The following is a 26,566-nucleotide window of genomic DNA, read 5'->3' on the forward strand; positions in this document are numbered from 1 at the left end:
CCCTGTCTAAATCTTTTTGAAAAATTCAAAGTGTACGTGTTTTTGGGAACCCTGCCCCTACGCATAAATTTTGTTGTCGGTGTAATTGCGTCAACAAATAATTGTAGTTTACCCGACGACACAAGTGCTGAAAAGTTGATATTTTAAGACTTCAAATGAGTGCTATAATGAACTTTTCAGCCCTGTTATTTTAAGTGACAGGAAAAGTAAGTATTTTCAAAACGAAATTGTAAATAATATTATCGATTTTCAGCGTTTAAAAATGGTTGTTTAACTCAATAGAACACCCAAAGAAAAAATATATATCAAAATCTGCAACAGTGGATTTGCTGCAGAAAATGTTACATTTTCTAACAGTTTTTGCAGCAAGCTCATAGCTCATTTTTGCCCGCGTGTAAACATGTCAGCGATCTGTAGTTCTCACCAACACATATAATGCTGGAGCGTCCCCGAGCAACACTCCAGAGAGAAGATTATGTTGGTACTCTGTCCCTCACAATTCATTAAGCGTCCATGGCGCGGTGGTAGCGTGTCGGACTAATAACCAAGAAGTTGATGGTTCAATCCTCGTTCTGTTTAGATTTTTTTTCTCCAATACAATCAATCAGCCGTCGGTAATGTCGATAATTGTCGGTAACGGGCAAAAATGTCATACCCCTATATCGCAAAAAATGCATGAGGACAGATTTCATGCAGATTCTGATATACTTTCATGCCGCCATGCATCACAATCATGCGACTGCCAGTTGGGTGAACAAAAGTACTTAAATGCATGTTAAGCCAGAACAAATTCATTTAAAATATATAAAATCCCGCGAACACTCACGAAAAGAAACATTTATAGAGAAAGTTTGCTGGCATCACTGGCTCACGCCAACAGGTGCTGCTGGTGGTGTTGGTGGCCACCCTTTGTTCTTTATTTGCCTTCGCTTCTCGCTCGGTTTTTTTCAGCCTTCGATTGGAATGGGTCGTCAATGCTCAAACGTCAAAAGACCTGACGTGTTTGTTTTTTTGATGGCGCTTGCTAATTATTTACACGTTTCGGGATTATTTTTCAAGTGAGTGACTAACTAATGTTCAAGGAACATGTTGCCGGTAGTTGGAAGCAATTTTATATCTTAAGCGCTTTGAAATCGTTAGCGCAAGTGAAAAGATATTGATGGCGACTTTCGTTAAGCAGTTAAGCTTTTATCTTGCGTGTGGATTAGGCCTTCCCAAAAAATGAAAAGTTGTCAAATCTTCGGTGCTCACCCCTAGAATGATAGATTAGGATGTCAGGAACAATGTTTTCATACAACAAAAAATTCCCAAAAATGGTTTACAACTCGCGCGCGGAGCTTGAATGAAAAAAGTGCATTTTTCGAGTATTTTTCAGAAATGCGAGTAACAATCATACTAAAGTCATTCAAATTTGGTCGCCTTGAGCTTCAAGTTATAGTTTAATGTCCCCTGAACAAATTCCTGTACAGACATAGTCCATAAAAGCTTGTGTTTGGGCACGGCAGGGCGTTTTAGGGAGAAAAATTGTATTTTTAGCCGAAAAATTTCAAAAATCACTCCCCAAAACGAGCCAAAAAATTTTGCAGCCAAAACTAATGCATTATAATGCTAATGCTTATAGGAAATTTTACGGAGATCATTTTGCTTTTTTTAACATTCAATTCATGTCCACGCAAAGCCGAGATATTTGCATTTTAGTGAACAAAAAGTGACGAATTTTCAAAATTCTTGGTATATAAGCGTTTTTAGCATAAAACATTGGCTACTTTGATTACAAACGGGAAGGCATATATTTTGGAAACAATATGAAAAAACATGAGATTTTCTCACAATGGTCGACAAATAATCATAAATCAAAATTAATTTTATTAAAATTCATATCTCCAAGCTGTGAACGTGATTTTTTTATGTATGTACATTTGAATGAAACAAATTCATTTATAAAAAACTATTTTTTTTTTTTCAAAAAAAAGTTACCCATTAGAGCTTTATTTGTTCATATTGAGAAGAGCACAGAGCTGTACCTATAAATATGTCGTTTACGTCACATTGTGAAAAAATCTCATGTTTTCATGAAATATTATTAACAAATATCGTTTTTGAGCGAGCAAAAAAAAAATTTCTAAAATATATGCCTTCCCGTTTGTAATCAAAGTAGCCAATGTTTTATGCTAAAAACGCTTATATACCAAGAATTTTGAAAATTCGTCACTTTTTGTTCACTAAAATGCAAATATCTTGGCTTTGTGTGGACATAAATTGAATGTTAAAAAAAGCAAAATGATCTCCGTAAAATTTCCTATAAGCATTAGCATTAGAATGCATTAGTTTTGGCTGCAAAATTTTTTGGCTCGTTTTGGGGAGTGATTTTTGACATTTTTTGGCTAAAAAATACAATTTTTTCTCCCTAAAACGCCCTGCCGTGCCCAAACACAAGCTTTTATGGACTATGTCTGTACAGGAATTTGTTCAGGGGACATTAAACTATAACTTGAAGCCCAAGGCGACCAAATTTGAATGACTTTAGTATGATTGTTACTCGCATTTCTGAAAAATACTCGAAAAATGCACTTTTTTCATTCAAGCTCCGCGCGCGAGTTGTAAACCATTTTTGGGATTTTGTTGTTGTATGAAAACATTGTTCCTGACATCCTAATCTATCATTCTAGGGGTGAGCACCGAAGATTTGACAACTTTTCATTTTTTTTTGGGACGGCCTAGTGTGGATGTGTGTGCCAACAAAATGATGAGAAATGGTTTTGCAAAATAGAAATTATGATCAAAAGTGTATTAAATTTGATCTTTTCGGCCAGTAAGTGGCATACATTTGCGTGCTTACTCGAGGCGATGCTGTTGCTGGTAAGTTTATAGATAAATAGTATTTGTGGAGCTTTAAGCGAGCATCAAACTCTCCATATGACGGAGATAGGTGTTTGATTGGAAAGGGTATATTTCCCCTATTAAGAAAAAAAAAGATCAAAAAATTTAAGTTAATTTGAAAAAAATAAAATCAAAAAAAAAATCAAAAAAACGACATTAACGACCCCCGGGTCTTTTGTGGTCTCTATTGCAAGTGTCTGCTCGAACCAAGGAGTCCGAAGGCTTGAATAGGGAGAGCACCCAAACCTCTTTCTACTCCAAGGAACCTTCCACCCCAGTGTTTGAACTGACGACCTTCGGATTGCGAGTCCAACCGCCGCCAGCGATTCCACCGGAGTAGGCTTGGTTTGGTGTGTTGTTTGTACTTATGGCATGGAGACGACTTCTACACCTGGAATGACTTAACGGCCTAACAACCAAGGCCGGGACCGACATTTTACTTCCTCATCCGATGGAAGGTTGCAGCAGATGGGAATCGAACCCAGAATCATCTGCTTACAAAGCGGACAGCGTAACCATTCGGCCACGCACAGCTCCCACATTCCTGCGAATCTGCGTGGAATAACTTTCCTATAGATGGCAGTAATAAAAAAAGTGAGTGACCTTTCATCAAAGACCCACCGCTGTATCCCACTTATATCCCGGGGGTTGGTAGAATGATGCTCATGGTTACAGGGATGCTGTGTGTGTGCGTGTGAAGTAGCAATAAATCATTGATGCGACTAATTCGGAAGGCATAAAACGTTGCAAACTTTTACACAGTTTTCACGTGTACAAACTGAAAATTTGACACATTTAAAAAGGGCAGCACTTTTAAATTTCATGTTTTTGCTCTGAAACAGATCTGAAATTGAAACATTTGTTACAGTGCCACCACCCCACCCACACATGGGGATGCCATTTGGGGCATTCAGCGGAAACTCAACCGTTTTTAAAGGGAGAACCTTCCATTGGCGGACAGGTGTCCGAACATGGGTAGAACCCGCTGAAATGTTCCATTATGTTCAACGCTGAAGTAAACGGTCCACCGGATAATTTAATCTGGTTTCATCAGGCAGACTGCGCTCTCAATTGCGATGAAGGCAAGCACTTGGATTAACTTTTGAGTAACAAGGTTTTTTTCGCCGGTAAATGTGAACATCGAGAGGAAAGGTGGATTGCACGTGCCCGCCTCTGTACACGAGGATTGAGTTTTTCCGAGCAGAAAAAGGCGCACGGAAAATGCCTTCGAGTGATTTTCGTATAGCCACCGCGCCGCGCGGACCAACATTTTGGAGTTGACTGCGGATCGTTAACTTTCGTGTTCCGGAGTAAAGTTGTTTTTTAATGAGAAAGGGTTCTTTTAGTGGATTTGGGAGTTTGATTATTTTTCTTGAGGGAAAGTTTGGAAGAAGTTTTTAATAAGTGAGCTAATTGGTTGGCACAGTAAAGCACCAATTGAGTTTTTTTTTCTATGCCGATTTATATTGAAGAATTATTTTTGTTTGAGTGAATGTATCTGGTAAAACATGGATGTTACATTTTTCACCAATCTAGGGGAAGCAAGATCTATAAAAAAAATCATCAACAATCATGTTACATTAAAATAACAAATTAGATTACTCATCCAAAACTTTGTTTCAAATTCTAAATGAAACTTTTACTGTTCAACATGAAAAGTTTAATAGAGTAACATTAATTTCAAAGTCCAGTTTTAAATGAGCAATTCTCTACCAAAACCTGAAATGATTTTTTTTTTAATTTGCTCAAACTTTGTGGGGACCTTCCCTATGACCAAAGAAGCCATTTTGTGTCATTGGTTCACCCATACAAGTCTTCATACAATTCTGGCAGCTGTCCATACAAAAATGGTACGTAAATATTCGAAGGTCTGTTACTTTTGAAGGATTTTTTTGATCAATTTGGTGTCTTCGGCAAAGTCATAGGAACTAATAAAGACTATTCTGATAAAAAAGGTACACGGATTTTTTTAATTAACTTTTTTTCACAAAAACTCAATTTCCCAAGATCGGTAATTTTTATTTTCGAGATTTTTGGTATATTTTAGGTGACAAGACCCCGCAACTTTTGATGCATTGAGAAGTAGGTATGGCCAAGAATTTTGCCACCGTGTAATGATATTTAAAAAACGTATTTTTTATAAAAATTGCAATTGTACAAATACCACTATTTGAACTCATTTTGTTATGTGAAATTGAATTTGCAATCGAAAAGTACTTTGCAGATTTCTTGATAAAGAGCCTAGCTTTCAAGATTGATTTCAGCAAAATATCATGAGTGACCATTTCTGAAAGTTAAAAAATTAAACATCGTAAATTTCCCGATCTCTTTGAAAAAAATATATTGAAAATATTTGAATCAAGACAAACATTTCAAAAGGGCTAAACATTCAATATTATTATTATTATCAGAAGTTGTCACTGATGGTCACTATTTTTGAAAATTGAAAAACTGCAAATATTTTGCTGAAATCAAACTTTCGGTGGCTAAAGCTCTAAAACGGGGCACTCTATCAACAAATCTTCAAAAAACTTTTCGCAAATTCAATTTTACATTAAAAATCAGGTCAAAAAATTGTATGTGAAAAATGTCTTTAATTTCTAAAAATCACATTTTATTAAAAAATTCATTACTTGGTGGCTAAATTTTCGAACATACTTATCTATGGCACAAAAGTTGCAAGTTTGTGTCCTGCAAAACATATTAAAAATCTCGAAAATAAAAAAAATACCAATTTTGGAAATTCAGTTCTCGCCAAAAAAATATTTAAAAATCGAATTTTTTTTATTACGGACCGTTTTTGTATGGACAGCTGCCAAAATTGTATGGAGAACTGTATGAGTGAACCAATGACACAAAATGGCTTCTTTTGTTTGATCTTTAAGTTAGAGCCAAATCAAAAAAATCAATTCAATTCAATTTATTTTATAAGTAAATAATCAACTTACAATTCCGTATTTCTTATAACCTAATAGAGTTTTGGAGTTCCTTTCAACTATGAATTGAACTATAATTCATTTTGATGTAATTCGATATTCTTACAATGGATTTAGCAAGAGAAGGAAATATAAAAAAAAAACTTCTAGATTTGCTAAGGAAAAAGATAAAAATAGAAAAGCTTTAAACTAAATCACAGTATGTATGAAAAACTTCGCTGCACAAGGCAGCTTATCCGTTGTAGATGTACTTCATCATCAGCTCACTGAGAGCTTGGAATTGTTCTGCCTTGTTTCGGCAGGCACGAAAGCGCGTGATCATCTCTCCAGCTAGTGTGATAAACTCAGGAAGCGTGAAGAGATCATCATCAAATAAAAAAAAAACAAAAAAAAAAACACACACACACACAAATGGTCTAAGTCGGCCGGTTTTGTAGAGAATTGCCCAAATTTTAAACTATGCCATTTGAAATTTGAAAAATCAAATTTTCCAACTTTTTTGCACATCTCGACATTATTGAAGTTTATGTCAGTAAACTAATTTATATAGAAAATGTACAATTTTATTTATTGGCAAAAAGTTCACTAAATTTGAATTTTATTGATTGGATCGTGTTCAGGGAACCCAAATATATCACACCTTGATGAAAATGAAGCGTTTACTGACATCAACTTCAAAAATGTAGAGTTGTATTATCGACATTATAGGAAATTTTCTGAACCTTTCGAAAATCCTTTTTCAAATACACGCAAAATCTGGATAACACAGATCTGTGTAAAAAAATTACACAGCTTGACGATCAGTTCTAGCTTTCAAAATCTGTGTAGTTTCCTGACACAGTTCTGTGTAAAATATTACACAGATTTTTGAACAGCGTCTCTTCTAAATCTGTGTAAAATAGAGTTGGCGTCACTGTCGTTCATTTCCCGCACTTCTGCTGAGCTGAGAAGGTTGAAAAATTTTCGGTCGTCTTTTCATAGATTTTTGCGATTTTTAACTGAGTTTTTCTATAAATCTTAATTTCAAACATGGTTTTATCATGACTGTAGATTTCTTAGTAGAAAATTTAGTTTTACAACAAATTTCACCAGATTAAGTATAAACTAATTCCATAACCTAACTTTCTTTGTTCGTTTAGCATATCTTCGCGAGTACAGTAAAAGAGTGAACCAAACTTCCAACTCCTCCGGCAAGAACACCAAGCTTTGAGATTTTGAGATTTCCTAGCCATCGTCGCTACAGGTTCGGACCAGAAAGCCCTCCAGCAAGGAAGCGCCAGCAGAAACAGTAACCTGATTCGTGATCTTCCGCCGATTCGCTGCCCCGGTCCCCGCGACCAAGAAAGGATTCGCTGCTCCGGTTCCCGCGGCCAAGGAAGGATTCGCTGCCTCGGTTCCCGCGACCAAGGAAGGCCAGCGTTTGCGGTAGGTTTCTTTTGATAAACTTTGTTAGATTAAATCTAATTCTTGTTTTTTTAGATCGCTCGTGCACTACCCAACTTCTTCGAACGTCTCGGCCAGATTCGGACAAAAAGTCCTCCGACAATGAAGCGCCAGCCGAAACAACAACCTGATTCGGGATCTTCCGGTGATTCGCTGCCCCGGTTTCCGCGACCAAGAAAGGATTCGCTGCTCCGGTTCCCGCGGCCAAGGAAGGATTTGCTGCCTCAAGATTGAATAAAAAAGGTTCATTGTTTTTGTTTATTTCCGTTTTTCCATCCGTTTTATGAAAGAAAACAGGTTTGCAGGGGAAAAATCGGGGTGGAATTTTACCCAGATCTGTGTAAAATTTTACACAGATCTGTGTAAAATTTTACACAGATCTGTGTAAAATTTTACACAGATCGCTGGCTTAAAATATATATTTTTAACCATTTCTGTGTTATATTTTACCCAGATCTGTGAAAAATTTTACTCAGATCTGTGTAAAATTTTACACAGATTGCTTTTATAAAATTACACAGATTTGACAGACAACGGCTGAACACAGATCTGTGTACAAGGCTTTTACACAGATTCTGTGTATTCCAGGTTTTGGGCATTCTGTGTCAAATTTTACACAGATCTGTGTTATCTGAATTTTGCGTGTATAACATAATTCATAAACCGCTTCGAAACTTTTTGGAAATTCATGATTTTTCAATAAAAGTGTTTGCCATGCCTTTTGTTCAAGTTATACAAGCCATCCTTTTTAACAGCAATCCACTGACAGCCACTTTGCAGTAAAAACAAATTGATAAACCAGCCCATTTGGGGAGGCGGGAAAGCAAATTCCCATCTGCCAAACACGTCCGGAAAATAAAAAGCTCGATGAAAATGAAAACGTCACCTCTAGCACCCGTGCTGCACATCGGACAAAGCCACACGAGTACTCTGTCGCAATTAATATCCTCAGATACGCTCTCACCGGGGCAGGTCCGGCATCCGGAACAATTCGGACGTCGAGAGCACTTCACCCGTTATCCGCATCAATGCCAGGGTTTTCGCTTTGATGAAGCTTGCCGGTGTCATTTTTCCTCTCTGGTGCTTTTATTTTGAGGATTTATTGTTTTTTGACACAGTTGAACTATCAAACGTCAGGTGTTTATTCAATGTGCACAAAAAGCGAAAATATTCTTCCAAAGCTTTAAGCTTTTAGTTGCTTCTGTGTTGATCAGCTTCGGAATGACGATGATGACGGAAGCTCCAACCGGTACCATTATGTGAATATAATGCGATTGAGCTCTAAGCTTGCATAAACACTTTCCCCACTTTGGCAGTTTATCAGTGCCCTGCCGAAAGGGAAGGTAAAATGAAACCACCTTGCGAAGGACCCCCCCGAACCACTAACACTCTCGAGAGGAGTACCCTTCGGTGATGACCCTCTACTGACGGGCAGCAGCAGCAACTGAGGCCACTTTAGCAACAAAATTGTGCTAAAATATTCAAACATGGAAATTCCTCTGGCAACACTAATTGCGGTTGGTTATGAGAGCAGTGGTTTACATTGAACCTCAAAGTAGATTTGTTTTTGGCTTTTTCAGGGATATTGCTGTACGAGGGCAGAGGGCTTCAACCCTGTCTCGGTTTTGTGAGGAAGTAGCCAAAGCGTATGACTCCCTGCGGGGGACACAAGAGGAGCACCGAGTGCATATTTACCATATTCTTTCTGTTTCAGACGTTGCTGTGCTCTCCTGTGTGGTGGGGCAGTTTGTGGTGAAATGAGCTTTGTTCATGATTGTTTTATATAGGATTATGAAGAGGCCTCTGAACGTCCAAAATATTTTGAATGAGTTTGCAAACAAACAATCATTTTTTTTGTAAAGCCTAAGTACTGCTTTGTACCAATACAAATTTTTAAATGCTACAATATTTTTATAATAGAGTTCATCTTTACAACATTCTTCGATTTAAAGTTGAGTTTGCTTCTTTTTTGAAATATTTGTGTTTGATGCTACAGAACAGCACTGGGCTTATGGATGGGAAGATGTTTCAAAATGTCGATACAATAATCCGAATATAGTTTTCTGAGGTATTTTCAACATTTGGCTCTAATATGATTCCCTTTACATTCATTGGTACTAGAAAATGAAGGTGAAAAGCAACTTATTCTCAAAATAATTTGATTTTACGCAATATTCTGAAAAAAAAATGAAAATAAGAAAATATTCCGAAAAGCCTGGGAGAAATATTAAATACACAAATTAAGCAAAAACCAAAGTTGATGGATATAAATTAGGCCTTACAAATCATTTAAGGTGAAGCCGTTGATCATTTTCGAAGAAACTTGATCATCACTATAAAATATTCTGTATTAAATTCAATTTAACGAATTTCAGCACCAAAAGGAATCAGCATGTGCCGGTTGTTGCCTTCATGAAGCCACTGAATGAATTTTTGATCTAAATCAAATGTGCTTCAAAATTTATATAATTTTGTGGTACAGTCATTGACGTCCTAGTTGGCAATCATTGATTAACTTTACAAGGAATGGGATAATCGTTACCAAAAGGAATCAGCATTTGTAAGGCACTATTCTAAACAACTTGTTGAAGGAATTAAGTCAAAATATTGAAAGCGACGCAAAATGTATATCTTTGAACGAAAAATCATGACAATGATGGAAGTCTTCACGTTAAACAAGATACAAGAAGATGAATGAAAAACAGCACAAAGAAAAGACAAGTTTTTTTTTGTTAAATATTGTTTCATATTGTTGAATAATTCAAAAATCGACTATTATTTGCACAGCGATGCGATGTTATAATCGCATGCAAAATCATGCACATCACCTTTGTGAGCAAAGGTATGTAATATTGTAAATCGTGTACACAAAAAGCATGTACGGATGAAAAAAAAAGATTATTCACACCCTCAAAAATAACATCAATCTAGTGAAATTCATTCTCAGATTACCAAATCCGCGCCCCAACCATCTCGGCTATCCCACCGTTTTGTAATTATTATGTTCAACGCCGATGTACCAGTAGGTTTCCCGTACGTCGTATTAAAATATTATCGTATGCTGTATTAATTGTATACGATGTATGGGGAACTTGCAGCTACATCGGTGTTGATCCAGACAACTTCACAGCGGCAAGATAGCCGGGATGGTTGGGGCGCGGACTTAGTAATCTGGATATGACTCTCACCGGATTGATGTAATTTTTGGGGGTGTGCATAATCTTTTTTTTTCATCCGGGCATGCTTTTTGTGTACACGTTTCTCTATACAATATTACATGCTTTTGCTCACAAAGGTGATGTGCATGCTTTTGCATGCGGTTTTACATATACATTTTTTGCGGTGTGTTTTAACTTATCATAGGGTAGGGTAGTCATCAATGAGACACTTTTGGTTTTCAACTTTCAAAGATTTTTCTCATTTTTTCATCTGCATGTTTTAATGAGCTTTTTGTTGCATTTTCTTTCTTTTAATGTGTTCTTACATTGACCAAAATATGAGATCAATCTGACATCTAAAGCCAGAGTTATTCAACTGTCTCATTGTAGACGCACTTGGCAGGAACAATGAGACAGCTGGGGAACAATGAGACACTCTACGAAAATCAATACTTTTCTAGTAAAACATTATGTTTTTGTATTGTTCCATTACAGGTGACTTGCCTTGAACATTTTAGAGCAATTTTGCCAACATGAAACTTTAATTAACAAAAGTTATACTAAAAAGTATTTAAATTTTGTAAAATCCGTATATTTATACCAAATAACTTTGTCAATCAATCAATTTATTCGCTCTACAGCATTGCCTTGGCGTTCTCGATTGCGAGATTCCTACTCGAAACTAGGTGTCCGAAGGCATGATTGTTGAGGCAATTGCAAACCTCTTTTTACACCTTAGCTTCCATCTACCCCGGGATTCCAACTGACGACCTTTGGATTGTTAGTCCAACTGCCTACCAGCGACTCCACCGAGACAGGACCCAGGGAGACGACACCTACACCTGGACTGAGCTAACGACCTAACCTTTGTAGGTTAGTCCGGGACCAACATTTACTTCCCTTCCGACGGAAGGCGTGATCAGACAAATCTCGTCTCGTAAAATGCCACCGGGACCGTCTGGGATCGAACCCAAGCCGACTGGGTGAGAGGCAATCACGCTTACCCCTACACCACGGTCCCGGAAAACTTTGTATTTTTGGTTAAATGAAGTTAAAACTCTATAAATATGCCAAAAATCACTTTTAATTCATGTTTTGAAAGATTTCCATAGATTTTGAAAAGTTTAATGAAGAAAAATCAAAGTGTCTCATTGTTACCAATGAGCTGAAATGAGTGGGGAACAATGAGACAGTCCTGGATTCTGGGTATATTCTAAATTTTGGCCAAACCTAATGAAAAGACATTGTAGTCCAACTCAATCCCTATGGAACGTTGAAAGAAATTTGAAGAAATATTAGTTTTGGTGTTAATGGAAGCCTACGAGCGAAAAAGTAATTTTTGTCCATAATTTACTTTTACACACCAGAATCAAACATTTATGACTAACTTTTCAAGGGAGCGTCCATAAGCAAAGCCACTATTATGGCAGACGTGTATCCAGTAGATACACCTTTCCCCCAAATATGAGCCTGATTGGTTAAAACTATGACTTGTAAGAGCCATTTTATCATTGTTCCCCGTGTCTCATCGATGACTACTCTACCCTATGGTATTTTTTGTTCAATGAAGATCTTTTGTATCACTAGCTTTCAATACAAGTCCCAAAATAGTATGGCCATTTATGAGCAAAATTAGTAAAAGTTTGGAAGTTACGAAGATAGTTATTTCCGTACAAAAACGTTTTCACTGAAGTTGAAGTTGGTAAATCATGCAAAGCCGGAGTTAGTGTCAGAGTCATTTTTTTAAACTAACTTAAAGCGTATTAAATTTTGTATCTTGAAAAATAATTATCACGATGGGTAAGAAGGGCATTATTATGAAACTTGCATGCACCTCGGAAATTCCATCTTGAGGTTCCCGAAATATTTTATCTGTGAAAACTGATTTAATCTCGACCTGAAGTTAAAAACCCATTTTAATCCCATAAACCATAAAAAAACATGCAGAATATCAATTCAACTCTGGACAGCGATGTTAATTTTCATCACGATTACAAATTTTTAAACTCTCAAAACATATTTTTGACAAAGCACACATTTCTTCGACATCGCACACAATTAATCGATGCATAATTAGAGCCACAGAGTCATTGGGAAGTGTAAAATAGTGTTATTTATTTAAATTATTTTTAGAAAAAAAAACTGTCATGACTGAATGCAAAAACTAACGACGCTGCATTGTTGAAAAAAAAAAAAAAAAAAAACAAAATAAAATTCAATTATTCCGACGGATGTATAATTTTTATCCATTTTCAGAAAAGTTTTGTCAATTTTAGTGGGATTTTTTTGCCAAATTACAAAATATCAACATCATATCATTCCTCTTATAAACATCTACTACAATTAAACTTAGTTTCTCAAATAATGTACTGATAATGAACGGCTTCCAAAATAAACCAAATGTGATGAAACCGAAAATCTTTTTTAAACAGTTTTTTTTAGTTACTTTAGTCTTGAATTTATTATAAAGCTTGTTTATTTTATACTCTGGAATAAACATTATGAACCCTTTCAAACTATGGCGTTGAACTAATGAGATTTGGATTAAGAGTTCGAGTAACGGTCAATTTTGTCACATATAATTAAATATCACTTTCAGGGAAGAGTAGTAATCAATGAGACACTTTTGGTTTTTAACTTTTAATGATTTTTGTGCTCTAATATTGATATCGATCTGACCTCTACAGCCAGAGTTAGTCAACTATCTGATTATGTTACATTGAGACAGGCAGGAACATTGAGACAGATGATAAACAATGAGACACACAACGAAAATCAATACTTATCTAGCAAAATGTCATGTTTTTGTATCGTTGCAATGCATGCGACTTTCTATGGTCACTTAAAAGCTATTTTTTCAACATGAACCTTCAATTCTAGAGTGACAAGATAGCACGACAAGATTGAAGCTACTTTCATATGTAAAGTGACAAAAATGCACGGAGTTTTTTCGGATTTCGTTGAATATCTCAGGATTGAATTCGAATTTTGGGGATCTATGATGGTCAAACGGTGAGGCATTGTGAGCTGCACAAAATAGCGTTCTTAACTCAATTTTGCCCAAAATGCACGTACGATAAGTTAGCACGACGGTGACGAAATGTGTAAAAAATAAAATTAAGAGATTTTGAGTAGTTCAACGCAGAGAAATCAAAGCATCTCATTGTTGTGATGTTGACTTATGATAAATTATTTAAAAATGATTTTTGGGAAGAAATTATCAGGTTCATTATGGTGGTTGGATAATATCAATATCAAAAACATGATTGAACTTTTTCTTTTGTCCACATCTTTAGAACTTGGATTTTTAATAAACATGACAGTAAAAAATAAAGTAAATCAGCTAGTGTTTCCGTTTGCAAATAAGTTTTAAATGTTCATCGATTTATTTAACCCCGATTTTGCCTCAACTTCCCCTCATTTCACAAGGCATGCATGCTGAGAAGTCATAACAGCGGACGACCGAGACTAACAACTGCTGGCTGGAGCCAGGACCCGTGAAGGACCTGTCTGGTGCATCTGGGTTGCTAATTCGTATACTCAGCCACAGCTACATGAGCACATCCACGCACACATTCACACAAGGTGAACGGTGGCACCCGTAAAAGGGATGGATTTGTACGATTTTCCCTTCATTTCCTCTTCTGTTTCTGCACTTTTCCGGGGGTTTTTCACAGGATGAACATTCTCCACCGTTGGCGTTGCAAATTATTGTTTTCCAATGCTATTATGGCAGTGCGCCTCTAACGGCGAAGGTATGAACTGAAAAAAACGATTCACCAGCACTGCTGAAAGAGCAATTTGCTTTCCTCACTGGGTGCAAATTGAAACACTTTTATGCTGCTTATGCAAATCGTTATTTTACATGTTTAATAGATGCACATTTACTATACCAAAGTCAACCATGTATCAAGTGAAAATTGCTCCAATCACCTTTGGAAACATTGCCCAGCTTTTCCATATATTTCCAATAAGCAATCCACTCTCAACTTCATTACGCGTCCAATTCACGAACACATAATTGAGTAGATAGTAGATACGGGTTCCTTCAACCGGCTTGGGGAGGAAATTTAGTTACAAAAAGTTATGCAGATTTGAGCGCGTAGGTATTCAGCTTGCTTTAACGCAAAAAAAGTTACACGTGTAACTGGAGCAAGAAGTTTAGCACGTGAATTTATGGGAAGCATTATCAAAACGGTGAAGTTTTTGGCAACAAAAAATCGAAGAGAAAAAATGCTTATCGACAGCTGGGCATCTACTCGATAATGCCCATTTACTTTTGAAGTAAATTATTGGCACATATGAGCAATTCTCTGAGTTTTCGGTCATTCGATTTTTTTTTTTGTATTTTTTAATCCAGCTGAAACTTTTTTGGTGCCTTCGGTATGCCCAAAGAAGCCAATTTGCATCATTAGTTTGTCCATATAATTTTCCATACAAATTTGGCAGCTGTCCATACAAAATGATATGTGAAAATTCAAAAATCTGTATCTTTTGAAGGAATTTTTGATCGAGTTGGTGTCTTCGACAAAGTTGTAGGTATGGATATGGACTACACTGAAAAAATGCTGCACGGTAAAAAAAATTTTGGTGATTTTTTATTTAACTTTTTGTCACTAAAACTTGATTTGCAAAAAAACACTATTTTTAATTTTTTTTATTTTTTGATATGTTTTAGAGGACATAAAATGCCAACTTTTCAGAAATTTCCAGAATGGGCAAAAAATCTTTGACCGAGTTACGATTTTTTGAATCAATACTGATTTTTTCAAAAAATCGAAATATCGGTCGCAAAAAATTTTCAACTTCATTTTTCGATGTAAAATCGAATTTGCAATCAAAAAGTACTTTAGTGAATTTTTGATAAAGTGCACCGTTTTCAAGTTATAGCCATTTTTAGGTAACTTTTTTAAAAATTGTCGCAGTTTTTCATTTTTTATAATTAATGCCCATGTTTGCCCACCATTGAAAAAAATATTTTTGAAAAGCTGAGAAAATTCTCTATATTTTGCTTTATTGAACTTTGTTGATGCGACCCACAGTTGCTGAGATATTGCTATGCAAAGGCTAAAAAACAGGAAAATTGATGTTTTCTAAGTCTCACCCAAACAACCCAACATTTTCTAATGTCGATATCTCAGCAACTATAGGTCCGATTAACAATGTTAAAACCTGAAACATTCGTGAAATTTTCCAATCTTTTCGAAAAAAATATTTTCAAAAATTTAAAATCAAGACTAACATTTTAAACGGGCCAAACATTCAATATTACGCCCAATGCGATTTTTTAGTTAAATTTGTCTACAGTATTCTTCTCATTAACGCCAAATTTTTTGTCGAAGTTAACATTCTCTGTCTCGTTTGACAAATTCTTTCTCAACATATCGATTTCAAAATATATTTTCATAACATTTTTTATGAAAATGTATATGGACGGACTACTGCAATATAATGGATCATGGAGCAAATACTCACAAGGACAAAATACTATCGACTCAGAATCGAAAACTGAATAAATGTCTGTGTGTGTGTATGTGTGTGTGTATGTATGTATGTGACCAAAATTCTCACTGAGTTCTCTCAGAACTGGCTGAACCGATTTTGATCAAACCAGTTGCATTCGACTTGGTTTAAGGTCCCATACATCGCTATTGAATTGTTAAAAGTTATGTATAAAAATGTGTTTTCACAAATATCCGGATCTCAAATAAAAGCATGTAAACGATGTCCGGATCCATCATCCGACCAATCGTTGGGTAGGCAATTGAAAGGCCTTTCCAATGAGTCCAAAACATTGAAGATCTGGCCACCCTGTCTCGAGTTATGACCACTTAAGTGATATTTATGTACTTTTTTGAAGCTGGATCTCACTTAAATGTACGTAAACTATGTCCGGATCTATCATCCGATCAATCGTTGGTTAGTTAATTGAAAGGTCTTTCCAATGAGTCCAAAACATTGAAGATCTGGCAACCCTGTCTCGAGTTATGACCACTTAAGTGAGATTTATGTACTTTTTTGAAGCCGGATCTCACTTAAATGTACGTAAACTATGTCCAGATTCATCATCCGACCCATCGTTGGTTAGGCAATTGAAAGGCCTTTCCAAAAGGTCCAAAACATTGAAGATCTGGCAACCCTGTCTCGAGTTATGATCACTTAAGTGATATTTATGTACTTTTTTGAAGCCGGATCTCACTTAAATGTACGTAAACTATGTCCAGATTCATCATCAGACCCATCGTTGGTTAGGCAATTGAAAGGCCTTTCCAAAAAGTCCAAAACATTGAAGATCTGGCCACCCTGTCTCGAGTTATGACCACTTAAGTGATATTTATGTACTTTTTTGAAGCTGGATCTCACTTAAATGTATGTAAACTATGCCCGGATCCATTATCCGACCCATCGTTGGTTAGGAAATTGAAAGGCATTTCCAAAGTGCCCAAAACATTGAAGATCTGGCAACCCTGTCTCGAGTTATGACTACTTAAGTGATATTTATGTACAATTTCCAAAAAAATCCTTTCCAAAAAGTCCAAAACATTGAAGATCTGGCCACCCTGTCTCGAGTTATGACCACTTAAGTGATATTTATGTACTTTTTTGAAGCTGGATCTCACTTAAATGTACGTAAACTATGTCCGGATCCATTATCCGACCCATCGTTGGTTAGGCAATTGAAAGGCATTTCCAAAGTGCCCAAAACATTGAAGATCTGGCAACCCTGTCTCGAGTTATGACTACTTAAGTGATATTTATGTACAATTTCCAAAAAAATCCTTTCCAAAAAGTCCAAAACATTGAAGATCTGGCCACCCTGTCTCGAGTTATGACCACTTAAGTGATATTTATGTACTTTTTTGAAGCTGGATCTCACTTAAATGTACGTAAACTATGTCCGGATCTATCATCCGATCAATCGTTGGTTAGTTAATTGAAAGGTCTTTCCAATGAGTCCGAAACATTGAAGATCTGGCAACCCTGTCTCGAGTTATGAACACTTAAGTGAGATTTATGTACTTTTTTGAAGCCGGATCTCACTTAAATGTATGTAAACTATGCCCGGATCCATTATCCGACCCATCGTTGGTTAGGAAATTGAAAGGCATTTCCAAAGTGCCCAAAACATGGAAGATCTGGCAACCCTGTCTCGAGTTATGACTACTTAAGTGATATTTATGTACAATTTCCAAAAAAATCCTTTCCAAAAAGTCCAAAACATTGAAGATCTGGCCACCCTGTCTCGAGTTATGACCACTTAAGTGATATTTATGTACTTTTTTGAAGCTGGATCTCACTTAAATGTACGTAAACTATGTCCGGATCCATTATCCGACCCATCGTTGGTTAGGCAATTGAAAAGCATTTCCAAAGTGCCCAAAACATTGAAGATCTGGCAACCCTGTCTCGAGTTATGACTACTTAAGTGATATTTATGTACAATTTCCAAAAAAATCCTTTCCAAAAAGTCCAAAACATTGAAGATCTGGCCACCCTGTCTCGAGTTATGACCACTTAAGTGATATTTATGTACTTTTTTGAAGCTGGATCTCACTTAAATGTACGTAAACTATGTCCGGATCTATCATCCGATCAATCGTTGGTTAGTTAATTGAAAGGTCTTTCCAATGAGTCCAAAACATTGAAGATCTGGCAACCCTGTCTCGAGTTATGACCACTTAAGTGAGATTTATGTACTTTTTTGAAGCCGGATCTCACTTAAATGTATGTAAACTATGTCCGGATCCATTATCCGACCCATCGTTGGTTAGGCAATTGAAAGGCATTTCCAAAGTGCCCAAAACATTGAGGATCTGGCAACCCTGTCTCGAGTTATGACTACTTAAGTGATATTTATGTACAATTTTGAAGCCGGATCTCACTTAAATGTACGTAAACTATGTCCGGATCCATCATCCGATCAATCGTTGGTTAGTTAATTGAAAGGTCTTTCCAATGAGTCCAAAACATTGAAGATCTGGCAACCCTGTCTCGAGTTATGACCACTTAAGTGAGATTTATGTACTTTTTTGAAGCCGGATCTCACTTAAATGTATGTAAACTATGTCCGGTCCATTATCCGACCCATCGTTGGTTAGGCAATTGAAAGGCATTTCCAAAGTGTCCAAAACATTGAAGATCTAGCAACCCTGTCTCGAGTTATTACCACATAAGTTATATCTGTGTTTTTTTCCTGGATCTAAAAAAGCTGAAATGTGTGACCAAACCACTCATATTACCCATTTTCGGTAAAAAGTGAGGAAGGCATCAGCCACATAGGTGGATTAGGTTAGTTTTTTTTAAACTGACGTTATTTATCTCAACGACTTGTAATGTTAAAAAATAAACTTTTGTGATTTTGTTCTGTTCTTTCCAATAAAAATGTTTGGAAGATAAGGTTGATTAGATGTTTATTGTTTATGCCCTCTATTGCCTTTGGTTTATACAGATTGTCAGTATTTTTATTTTTCTTTCTACCTTTCTTTAGTAGAATGTTATTTGTTAGCCATCAAAAGTTTATTTGTTTTGGTTCATTGAATAATTTAAAATAACAAAAAAAAAACCAAATAATTCTGCTCTGAGATATACGGAATTAAACGTAGTGCATAAATTTCAGTTAAGAACTATCACCCTTTCAGCGCTCTGTTTTCGCCTCGGAATACTAATTTCGATGGCCCTCTCGCATGACCATCCAATCAATAGTTCACTTACATTTCCCAGATTAATATTTCATCCAATAAAATAAAATTTGATTGCCACCCTCGTCCATGAGCACCGGACCATATCACCTGAACTTGCAGCCAGGAGTACGCGATGAAAAGAGCAGTTTTCCATAGAGCAAAATGACATGAAAAAAATGTACTTCCACATCACTTCCATCCCGAGTCCAGGCGGTAAGTTTGACGGAGCTACCTGTCCGCTCTCCTGCCCTGCCAGAACCATCTGAACAAGCTGATGACCGCTTTTATGCTGCATATAAAATGCTCCATTCGTCGTATTTTTCCACATTTCCCTCCGTGCTTCCAATTGCATGAAAAGCGTCCATTTACAGTCAACATCCAAGTTGCACGATGTTCACTTTTCTGTTTCGGTGGGTGGTAAAAATATTCAAACGGATGCAGGTCGTGGACACTATTCCGGAGGACCAGTTTGTGACATTTCGCTTGTGCACCCGCGCGATGTAATAGCTTTTGGTGATGTTTTCTGGGCGACCGACCGACGGGGAGATGGGTTCTGGAATTTGACAAACATTGTCACAAGAATTGTTGCAATTGTTTTCCATGATGGTAGACTTGAAGGTTTCAGTTGAAGCAGGTTTTAAAATAGTTTACAAAATAGTTACAACTTAGTAGTTTCTCACATAGTTGTCCTCAAGTAAATTTCGTTCAAGCATTCCACTGGAAAGCCAAAGCTAACATCATAAATAAATACTAGAATACACATGGCCAATTTTGCGTAGAATCTCCACCAACTGAAAACACAGCAGAGCAAATACTTCAACTCTGCTCCTCTACTCCTGGACGAAGAGAGTAGGTACACTTCTTGTTCCATTTTCAAAGACTTGCCAAGTGGGTGATGTGCTGCTGAGAGCACACACATACTCCACCTACCCTGCACAAACACAAACACACTGTGGTGGCAGCTAACATCCTTTTCATCATCGCCATCATCACCAGCACTGGCGTTAAGAGGGGGAGTAGGATAGGATATCCTTTACGTTCTTAGATTCATCTTTAAGCGAGGTTATCGCGTGTACTTTATGGGAGGAGGAAAGCTTCAAGGATGTTGAGGATGGATGTGAGTAACGGAGCCGTTTTTTTTCGAGGAGATGTTTGTTCGACATTACCTTTTTCAACCTTTGGCATGTCATCAAACTCCCATCAAATTTGGTTCACAAAAGGTGTCGAAGTCCATATAACGAGTGACAATCACTGATTGTGAACAATTCGTCTTAATCATGCAGTGCTGTCACATGCACTTTTTGAATGAAATTGAGTCGTTTTGTACAGCTTCCAGAGGCATATTATCTATAAAGCTGAGTACGGATCTCGTAAGGAAAGCGGTAAAAAAAAGTTGTCATTCTTTTGCGAGACCCCTAACCCGTAAATTTTAAAAAGTGAGCTGAAAATTTGAAAAACTCAAAACTTGTTTTAAAATATAGTCCGTGTTCGATTATCCTAAATCTCGACTATTTGAAGTTTCGATTACTCAAAAAATATATAGATTCAAAGACATTATCGAAATATTGAAAACAAGCTATTTTATTTTTTTACATTACAATCTGAATCTGTCCTCAGAATTGACCCAAATTGTCGAAAAATTGGGTTTTTTTTTACATGAAAAAAACCCAAAATATGACCTAAAATCGATTTTTCGACACTTTGGATCAATTCTGAGGACATATTCAGATTCAGGGGTCAAAATTACATGGAAAAACATATATTGGACAATTTTCGAAATTCGTTAGGGTGATCCCAAAAGGTTTTCCCAAGAAAATTAGACTTTTTCAAATGGCGATATCTCGAGTTTAAAGGAAAACACCCCTGAGATTTTTCAGCGTTTGTAGTGATGGATCTCCTCTTTCAAATGCAACCTGGCGCTTAAAATTTGGAGATATTTAAGTTTTTGACTTCTTGACTTGTCAAGATATAAAAATGTTTGTTTTTTAGAGCTCTAAAAGTGCCCCGAATACCACTTTTCTCTAAAACTTAACCCTGAATTGCCACCTTCAAAAAACTGATTTTTGAAGGTTTGCTCTATAAATTTGGTCGTAGAAGGCGTAGATTACGAGATAAAATTTTGGTGTCCTGGACAAAGATGCTTGGATTGGCAAGCCCAACAACTTTCTAGAAGACAAAAAAAACCCAAAAATATTCCTGAAAAGTTAGATTTTCAAAATCACCCTAATTGTGAACCACCCTAATTTCCAACCAAACCAAAAGTTGCCCCTTTCCATATACAACAACTCTTCTGAAGACACCAAAGCTCCAAAACTTCATCATTTTACGGAAAATCCATTTTCCACCTAATTTTGCGATCTGGACCACTGTGCAATGAAGCCATTTCTGGAGCAACATTTGAAAAGGGCGCATAAGAATTTTGACAGTTGCAGCTGTTTCCAAGATTCCAAGATAAAAAGTCACTATTTAACAAACTCCGATGTGTTGAGAGGTAGCTTGGAAGACCAGATATTGTTTTAAACTTCGCTTTTTTGTGAAAAAGTTTCCTTAAGGCTCTAAAAGGCATAATTCCCGATCGGCCATTTGGCGGCCATGTTTGTTTTAGAAAAACATTCAAATCTTGATTCAGAATGTTTCAATCAAAAAAATGTTTTCTTTGTGTTGTTTGTGGAAGCATTTAACATATAGTGATCATTTTTTCATTTCAATTTACTATTTCTGGTCACTGAATTCAGAACCGACAGTCTTCGCCCCGAAAGTGAAGGATACCATCTACCACCTTAAGCTTGAGAATCAGCAAAATAGTTCAAATTGTCAAAATGCTTATCCGCCCTTTTCTCGTGTTGCTCCAGATTTTGTGTTATTGGTTTCCCCCATACAAGACTTCATTCAATTTTGGCAGCTGTCATTAAAAAAGTGTTCGAAAATCGGTAACTTTTGAAAGAGTTTCTGATCGATTTGGTGTCTTCGGCAAAGTTGTAGGTATGGATGGGGACTGTTCAGAAAAATAGATAAAAAAATTCTTCTGCCCAAAATCCTTATGTTTTGATTTTTAAAAGACAAAAAAACCGCAACTTTTGAGCCATCGAAAAGTATGACGACAAATTATACCGCCAAGTTATGATTTTTTGAAAAAAAAAGTAAAAAAACGTGACTTAATCCACCTTAAGGTGGTTGATGCCTTCCTCACATTAAAGTTTGATTTTAGGTTGTATTTACAAATTAATTTAAGAGTTTTTTTTAATTTTTTTTTATTTTTTTTAATAATTATTGATTTTACCGGAACATCAATTTTCAATTCTTTTTTACCAACTCTCCAAAATGAAGGAGAAAAGGGGGGGCTGTAATTGAAATTAAAAGTGCTGATATGCCAACATTAGGTGCACGATGGAATTGCATGCTGTCCCCCTAGTCTTAGTAAACAATGCCTTATGAGTTGTATATTTCAGTAAAAAGTTCGTGTAAATCTTTGTCGAGACAAAATGATGTATTAAGCAACATAATTAATACAGACTTTTTCCAAAAGAGACGCAGACACTGTTTAAACAATATGGTAATATGCGGGCGATATGCATGCTACACGACTCTCGCGCGTAAGCAAAAAAGCCCGGCCTTTGAGGTTAAGCAAAAATCACCCTTTTTAGTAGCTACAAGAAAACTTTTTCATGGAATAACTTAAAAAAGTACTTCACTAAACAGAATAAAATTTAATAGGGTCTTAGGGGATCCCAAAACGAACAGAATAAGGCGGATCCAAAATCGGTTCAGCCAGTTCTGAGATAATAGTGTGGAAAAAATCATGTCTACACACATCCTCACAGACATTTGTTCAGAATTTGATTCTGAGTCGATCGGTATACGTGAAGGTATACCTAGGAGGTGTATTTAAGAAGTTCATTTTTCGAGTGATTTTATAGCCTTGCCTCAGTCAGGTGAGGAAGGCAAAAATCGACATCAGGAATACCCTCTGATTCGATTTCTTAGGAAAAATAAGTATCTTTGAAAATTTTGAGCCAAATCGGTTTAGGTTAAGGGGTCGCTTTTTATCGTTGAAGTTTATATGGGGAAACCGTTAACATGTATGGGGAAAAATATCACTTCAGGATTTTGGCAGTAGGTGGCGCGGTTCTCGCCCAATATTGTCCAAGTGTGAGATTCTTAAAGAAAATTTAATTTCATATAACTTTGTCGAAGGGTGCAAAACGATCCAAGTTGATCCTGATTTTTTATTATTTTTATAGTAAAAAGTTTTTTCTTATATACTTTCAATATACCACTGATATTCTTTCAAGTATATAATCCGATTTCTTTTCATCGCATTGCTTATAACTCACCAGGGTCAACTCGGATCTTCTTGCACCCATCGACAATGTTTTAGAAAATTTAATTTCCTACAAGAACCTCACACTTGGACAATTTTGTGCGAAACCTACGCCACCTGCTGCCAAAATCCTGATGCGATGATTTTCCCCATACATTTTAACGGTTTCCCCATATAAACTTCAACGATAAAAAGCGACCCCTAAACCTTAACCGATTTGGCTCAAAATTAGCACTGTTACTTATTATTGCCTAAAGAATCAAACCAGGGGGTATCTCTTGAGATATTCCAAAATTTTCAATTTTTCTTGTCACCCTACTGTACATAATTACTTTGTTGCCTTATTTCCAATAAAATAACAAGATATTATCTAGCAATGTAATCAACAACTTAATTTCCAAATCATAATAAAACAAACTCAGAATAAATGTAAGTTTTATTGGAAATTGCTTGCAAATAATTGTTTATCATAAATGCCTTATATAAAATTAAACCAATATTCTACTTACATTTCATCAAGTCCCCCGTCGGCGGTGTAGGTTCTGCTTCGGCTGCGGCATCAGGAGGGTGAAGGAAAAAGACAAAAAGAAACATATTAAGCATAATTAGTATAGTTTTACTGGCAGCTCAACACTCGTAATTGTCCACATAATATCGTTAGTTTTGTCAGTTGAGAGAAAAACATACACAAAGTTTGCAGGAAAAAAGGCATTCATTCTACACCAGAAGTTCTACAGTTGAAAGCAAGCAACATGCAACAAACCATTACCTGTCTCTGTGAAAAAGTGTAAAAGTGGAAAGAATAGAGTTGGTTAGTGTGTGGCAAATTGTGCACAGATGGCAGCAGCAGATGCCATTTATATCATCATGCTCAACATGTTGGGGCCTAAACAAACCACTAATTTGTAGCCGCACCTAAACACTTGGCAAACATTCCCCTTGACTGGCTGCGGCTGCGGTTTTGCCATGTTTAATTAGGATATTTCCAGTCACTGTTTTCCTCCCGCCTTTGAGCCCAGTTAAGCTCCCCCGGGAAGCTTTGTCGAGTGGGGAACAACCGCCGGAAGATTGGAAAGAAAGTGAAAATTTAATTTATAATAAAACACGCCGAGCGAGAAAGCCAACCAGAAATTGGAAAAACCAACAAAATAAGCAAAAGAACCCAATTCCCAGCAGGAGGGAGAAATTGTTCTCCTGGCAATGTTGGAAATGGAAGTTGTGGGAAATAATCCTTTTTACTTCCGAATGGTGCGACGCGGTTGAGGAAAAGTTGGCGACAAATTTAATTTGTTGAGGTGACACATTTCCCACTGCTACGCTAGATTGTGTTGTGGCTTATTATGAACGGTGTGTAACAATGTTAACTGAACCTACGAGTGAGTTTGATTCTTAGCCCGATAAGATTGATAGGTCGCGGCGAATGTGGTGGTTGTTGAGTAAGGGTTAATTGATCAACCATGCGCCTCCATCAGTTATGGTAAATTTATATTTTTGTTCTGTATTTCGTGGAGTTTAGGTAATTTTTATTTTGCTGACTCTTTCAAGTGATCTTTAAGTCCAAAGATACCATTTGCATTAGAAAACAATTCTCTTTAAAATTATTTGGAGACATTTTTCTAATATTGTGAACAGAACTTTTTTTAAAATTGTCTGTGCTAAAGAATTTAAAATCCACAGGCAAAATAATCATAAAATCGGTGCAATCGCGATAAGAAGATGAGAGTCTCATTTTGACGTCGCGTCGACTCTTATCGCGATTCTCTCCCAAATTGCTGCCGAAATGTATTCACAAAGTCATCAGCCTGCCTTCAGCTCCGCAACGGCTTACATCAAAACACCCACCATCAGCCACACCTAATAAACATGATCTAGCGCCATTATAGGTGTCAGTTCCCGGAATGATTAATGCCAAGCCGACAGCGATGGTTTCCAGCTCATTTCAGCCGCTCGTTGCCATCGACGACTGTGTTCCGATAAGGATTTAAATTACTTTCGCTTTCATTCCTTGTGCTAACCAAGCCGTACTCGTCTCTTCCCTAGAATCGGAAAATTGGCCATGTTTTGTAGGGTTTTCAACCCCCGCACCTGGCGAATAAATTGAAACGTATTCACCTCAGGAGCTTTCTAGGGGCGCACGCAAGAGTTGAGATGGGGTGCGAACTTGTCGAAAAGCATCGTTTCGTACACGCAAAACGGAAAATGGCTCTGAAGCTTGGAAGGGTTGAGGTGTGATTTATGCTAAAAAATATGTGCTTATACAACGGACGTACATAACATCGGCAAGGTAAAAGTCAAGTTAGCAAGTCTGGAGTTGGCACGTGGCACATAAGCTAAGGTCGCTAGCCTTTGAGGCCAATAATTTATTCATGAGTCCTAATGAAATTTTCTGAAAAAAAAACCCTTATCATCAACACGCAAGGGCACCGAAAAATGGGACCAGCAAAATTCTGGATTCAAGAATTTAATAATCAGTTTGCACACTTTTCCACAAATTTACAAAACGAAGCTCAGCAATCTGGACGGAACATTTTGAAGTTTTTTTTCCTTACTAATATTGAAATTAATTACATTTGAAATTTGTTTGATTTACGTATTTCATAGTTTTTTTTGGAAAGTAAAAAAACTAAGCTCTGGAAAATATTTGCAATTGATGGATCCGATTCCAGGTTGGCCACTCAAATTCCACTTTCATAAATATTAGGTATTTCTTACCCAAAAACATATGTCAAGTCCAAAACTGTTTATCAAGAAGTAAATATCAATCATCTAGCAAATTTCGAAACAAATTCAAAAATATCAAGCCATTGACAACTTTAGTAAAAAAAAAACAGAAACTTAACTATACATTTAAACAAACACTAAAAGCACTCATTCGATTTAAACAAACATTAACAATCAGTCTTTAAAGACCTTAAAATTTTCAATGTCAAAATTGATTTAAAAACTGACAAACATAAAATACTCGGTTTTAACTCAAAATGAAAAGAAAATGGAAAAAATACAGTATGTAAAAAAAGTATTAACACCCCTTGGGCACTATGCACATTTTGTGATGAAACATGTACAAAAATTTAAAGGTTGACAGAAACCTAGTACTACGTTTTGTTCAGAAACTCATGCCAAACATTTTGCTACAAAAAGCTCATG

The 26,566-nt window shown here is 36.5% G+C and overlaps 1 protein-coding gene and 1 long non-coding RNA gene across 2 annotated transcripts in view; one reads left to right on the top strand and one right to left on the bottom strand.

The window, feature by feature from the left end:
- Window positions 1–24,368, bottom strand: part of LOC6043231 (transmembrane protein 65) — a 32,057-nt gene extending 7,689 nt beyond the window's left edge. Inside the window, exons 1-2 of the mRNA XM_038256532.1 lie at window positions 24,335–24,368; window positions 23,929–23,970 (exon numbers count right to left, since the gene is read on the bottom strand). Coding sequence (XP_038112460.1) covers window positions 23,929–23,970; window positions 24,335–24,353 — 61 coding nt within the window. The 5' untranslated portion in view covers window positions 24,354–24,368. The remainder of the gene's footprint in view (window positions 1–23,928; window positions 23,971–24,334) is intronic.
- LOC119767604 lies at window positions 6,815–7,520 on the top strand. Its single transcript, XR_005277611.1, has 2 exons — window positions 6,815–7,241; window positions 7,296–7,520. It is a non-coding gene; the product is annotated as an uncharacterized LOC119767604 (long non-coding RNA).
- Window positions 24,369–26,566: the final 2,198 nt, after the last annotated feature.

Source organism: Culex quinquefasciatus, chromosome 2 (genome assembly GCF_015732765.1).
Source record: "Culex quinquefasciatus strain JHB chromosome 2, VPISU_Cqui_1.0_pri_paternal, whole genome shotgun sequence".
NCBI lineage: Eukaryota > Metazoa > Arthropoda > Insecta > Diptera > Culicidae > Culex > Culex quinquefasciatus.